Genomic DNA, 4,929 nt, shown 5'->3' with positions numbered 1-4,929 from the left:
AGCCTCATTGCAGCTTTGTAGATACCAACCCCTTGAGTGCTTCCAGGCAAGGACACTAGTGTCACCAGCTCTTCCCTCATGATGTCACCAACAGCACAGCACCGAATCACTGCTAGCCTGGCACAGTCATTGACATCCTGGTTTCCTCAGAGCACGAGGAGTAACAGGCCGCCTTTGCGAGTCAGGGGTGAGCTGCTGACTGACACCACCTGCCGTGTGCAGGCCCGAACTTTAATAGTATTTCTGTGAAGCAGCACCTCAGAGAGGCGTTGCACGATTTTATCCTTGTTTGGGAAAATAAAGAAAAAGGGACCCACCACCAGACCACACAGCCATTTTTCTAAATCCCAGTAAAGAGGGGCTTGCCGTGTTTTTTTTTTTTCCACAGTGAAATGTGAAAGCTGGCAATTGTCAGATGATTTGCTTTAGAAAGAGTTGCAAAAACTGGGAATGATATTTTCTCAGTTTCTCTTTATTTTTTTTAAAATTTATTTATTTATTTATTTATTTAGTGTGTGTGGTGTGTGTGTGTGGCCAGCTCAGCACACCAGGGGGCGGGGCTGGCTGGCATGTAGTGCTGGGGATTGAACCGCAGTCACTGCGCTTTTGCTTAGCTTGTTCTAAGTAGGAGCTTTAGATCACTGAGCCATCTCACCAGCCCCTCAGTTTCTCTTTAGATACTTTCTCTTCAATTTCAATAAACACAGCAGCACTTCTGTACTTGGTGTCACAGTGCCACCTGACACTTTGACGTGTAACACACAACACTTTCACTATATAGAATACACAACACTTTCCCATTCCATTCTATCATCCAAAGGACTTTTTTTTTTTTTCCTTCTTCAGTACAAGGGATTGAACTCAGGACCCTGCGCTTGCCAGGCAGGCACTTATTCTACTGAGCTATCTCCCTGGGCCCTCACCCAAATGACTCTGTTCAGGCCTCTTGGATTGATCTTCCGCTATGTTTTCAGTTTTGCCTTTCTTGTGGAAGTAATGTATTAGCGTTCAAGACTTAGAGTCTAGGGCTGGGAAGATAGCTCAGTAGAATAAGCGCAGGGTCCTGAGTTCAATCCCCAGTACTGCAAAATAAATAAATAAATAAATAAATAAGACGTGAAGTCTATAAAAACACAAAATAAAGAACATAAAAAGTAAAAAGAGGAGTCCTGCTCATTAGCTCAGGTATTTAAGTGCCTGCTGAAACAAAGCAGTCAGGCCATCCTCAAGCCAAACCAGACCTGCCCTGAAGGTATCCTGAGTGGGGGTCCTCCCCCCAAAAAAGTAAAAAGAAATACCCAATACAAATCTATCCCTGTACCCAAAATAGCCCCAATACTATTAATTACCATGAAAAAACTGGATAGTCCTGAAGCGATGATCCATGGCAGTGGTACTTAACTTACCAGTTAAGAAAATTCTCCTTGAATTTTCTGACCACCGCACAAGGGGGCAACATTACACAGCCCACCAGCTTTTGGCCTGCTCTGGGAAAGGAACCTGAGTTGTTTCCTAGCTTGTGGATAATTCTACTAAAATCACAGTCTAAGCAAATATATGGGCCAGGGAGTTAGCTCAGTACAATAAGTGCTTGCCTGGCAAGTGCAGGGTCCTGAGTTCAATCCCTGGTACCACAAAAAATAAGGAAAAAAAAAAAAAAGTAAAACCTAAAAATAAACAAGTATATGTTGTTTGTTCTGGTTTTCATAAATGTGTTTTTATGGAATCTTGTTTCCACAAATTAAGTATGATGCTGTGGACTCAAAACATGCCAGAGGGACAGGACAGCATAACATTAAAAGAATCTCAGTCTCTTAATTTAGAACATGTCTTTGCTAAATCTTAGATATAAAATTTCTTTTTTGTGTGTGAACCTCAAACTTCTAGAAAAAGAAGATCAGGCCAAATAAATAAATAAATGTTTTCAAAAGAAAGCTCAAAGCTAGAATGTTGTATTAATAAAAGATGAGGGCCGGGGAGACGTCTCAGCGGAATAAGCACTTTCCTGGCAAGTGCACGGGCCTGGGTTCAATCCCTGGTTCCACCAAAAAAAAAAAAAAAAGAATGTTTTTTGCTTTTTGTTTTTTATTGCGGAACCGGGCATTGAACCTAGGTCATTGTGCTTGTCAGGCAAGTGATTATTCTACTGAGCTATCTCCTCAGTCCCCCAAGATGAATGTATTAAAACTCACAGCCAGATATAGATAGATAGATAGATAGATAGATAGATAGATAGATAGATAGATAGATAGATCTCCTTAGCAACAGATTGACCAGTCACATAGCTACAGCTAATAAGTCTCAGCTATGACCTCCTCACCTGGCGCTGCTACCCCTTCCAAGTGTGCACATGCAGGCTAGCGGTTACTATATGCTGTCCTGCTGGGGTGCTTGGCTTGTGTGTGGACAATGAGGGCTCTACGTGCCCACGGCAGCATGTGTGCCATAGGTTTGCAGCCCTGAGCTGGGCATTTCTTAATTCCCTGATGTTGGCAAATCAGGATTAATAATCATACCTACCAAAAGTTGAAGTCACTACAATTTGGTGCTTTTTATACTTCTAGGATAAGATTGTTATTGTATCTTCTCATTTAAATCAATTATCAAATGAGTCACCTTTGTTGTCAGTAGAATTTGTGTTCCTATGTTTAATTCCTTTTAAATACTAACAGTTGCCCCCTTTCACTTTACTTCTCTTTCCAATGTAGGAGTATACCACGCATTCGAAGACTGTTTCCATATATGGATTTTTCTTTGAGTTAAAAGGAATCAAAAATGATACTAACTCTTACAGTTTTTACATGCAGGTAAGAAGGATGGAGCACAGAACAGCTATATCTCTGAGACAGATATTTAGATTCAATTGACTCTTTGAATGAATAATAACTAATTCCTAATGTATAAGTACAGTGTTAGAAGTGCACTTTACACTTATACATGTAATGTCAGTTAACTTTCACAACCACATCTGGAGCTAGGCATTGGTAGCTGATCAGGATCTCAACATCGAGTGATTTGGTGTTGAGGGATCGAACTCACGCCCTTGTGCTTGCCAGGCAGGCACTTAGGCCACTGAGCTATCTCCCTGGCCCTGATTCATCTTCTGACCTCATATCTGGGACCCAATTAATCTTCAGTTTGTGTATAATGGGTGACATTATATAGATGGTCATTCTTCTACGGAGGAAATGAATAGTTCGCACAAGTTGGAGAAGGTGTGAGTCTATTCAGGGTGGCAGAGCAGGTGGTGGAGGAGACACTTGAGAAGTCAGAAGAGTGTGTGACTTCAGGGAAGCTATGAGCACAGCAGGTTCTGTGACATCCCACCTTTACAATGGACACAGTACAGCACCCATTTCACTGGGTGACTGTGGATAGTACAATGTTTGTGCAAAGGGCTTGGAACAGACCTGACACTAGAAGTGTTTTGTGTGTTTGTTTTGTGTTTTATTTGCTACTTTGCATTAACCCTGTGACCCTGTACATGCTTAGCTTGGGCTCTGTCACTGATCCACACCCTGGGGCCAACACCATTATGTCAGCTGATAATGGTGAAAACAATGACATTTTCACGGATAGCTACAGAGAAGGATGTTTGTGTTCCAGTTAGGATTTGCTTAGAAATATCTGACGTAGCTCAGCAGACTGAGTGCCAGCTTAGGCAAGCGCAGGGACTGGGTTCAATCCCTGCTACTACATGCCATGCCAGCCCTACCTCCGGATGCACTGAGCCTGACACTAAGACCAGGCATGGTGGTGCACACCTGTAATCCCTGCACTGGGGAGGTTGGAAACAAGAGGATCACTAGGAGTCCAAGCTGTGTAGTGAGACCCTGTACCAAAAAAATAAAATAAAATAAATAAATCTATAAACTGTGATCCTCCTGAGAAACTTTCTCATATTCATCTTTTTAAAAAAATGTATTTAGTACAGGGCCTACAGGGCCTCACTATACTACACAGCTGAGACTCACAGTGATCCTCCTGTTTTCAGCCATGCAAGCTTTGGGATTACAGGAGTGCACCACCATGCCCAGTCTCAATCGCCATCTCAGCATGCCCTGTGGGCAGGGCTGGCATGGCAGGCCCGGGGATCGAACCCCCAGCCCCTGTGCCTGCTTGCAGGCACTTTAATCCGCTGAGCTATTTAGCTGGCACTCTCATCTTTTTTATGATCACTGCCATTCTCTGTACCTGAAACCTAAGGGAGCTTTCATGATGGGTTGAATGAATGAATGGGTAAAATAATGCATGAACAAATGATGAAACCCAAGTTTTAGTTCCACTAGCATCAAGGGAAAAAAATTTAATATGTGTTATGTACATGTATAAGCTCTCCAAGATAAATGTAATCAATATGTACTGCTATTACCCTTTTTTTTTTTAATGTATTTGGTACAGGGTCTCACTACACAGCTTGGACTCATAGTGATACTCCTGTTTTCAGCCTCCTCAATGCTGGGATTACAGGTGTGCACCACCACACCTGGATTGAGTCCTGGCTCAGTGTACCCTGGGGACAGGGCTGGCAGGGCATGTAAGACTGGGGATCAAACTCCTCTGGTCTCTGCGCTTGTCAAAGCAGGTGTTTAGTCTTCTGAGCTATCCTGCCAGCCCTAAATTAGAAGAGATTGTGTGTGTGTGTGTGTGTGTGGCCAGCTTACTCAGCTCACCCTGGGAGCGGGGCTGGTGCGGCTTATGGTGCCAGGGATCGAACTCTGGTCCCTGAGCTTTGCCTAAGCTTGCCTAAGGAGGCACTTTAGACCACTGAGCTATCTTGCCATCCCCACTATTACCTTGTAATACACTCTTTTTTTTTCTAAATTTATTTTATTTATTTATTTGTGTGTGGGTGTGTGTATGGCCAGCTCAGCCCACCAGGGGGCGGGGCTGGCTGGCATGTGGTGCTGGGGGATTGAACCGCGGTCC

At 43.3% G+C, this 4,929-nt stretch overlaps 1 protein-coding gene across 1 annotated transcript in view; it reads left to right on the top strand.

Annotated features, from left to right (window-relative positions):
* Nucleotides 1-4,929, top strand: part of Btbd16 (BTB domain containing 16) — a 72,162-nt gene that overhangs the window by 64,742 nt on the left and 2,491 nt on the right. The window contains exon 14 of the mRNA XM_023709077.1: nt 2,709-2,807. Coding sequence (XP_023564845.1) covers nt 2,709-2,807 — 99 coding nt within the window. The remainder of the gene's footprint in view (nt 1-2,708; nt 2,808-4,929) is intronic.

The sequence above is a fragment of the Octodon degus genome, unplaced genomic scaffold (assembly GCF_000260255.1).
Source record: "Octodon degus isolate 3935 unplaced genomic scaffold, OctDeg1.0 scaffold00010, whole genome shotgun sequence".
In the NCBI taxonomy this organism is placed as follows: Eukaryota; Metazoa; Chordata; class Mammalia; order Rodentia; family Octodontidae; genus Octodon; species Octodon degus.
This window is presented reverse-complemented; position numbering and strand designations above follow the sequence as displayed.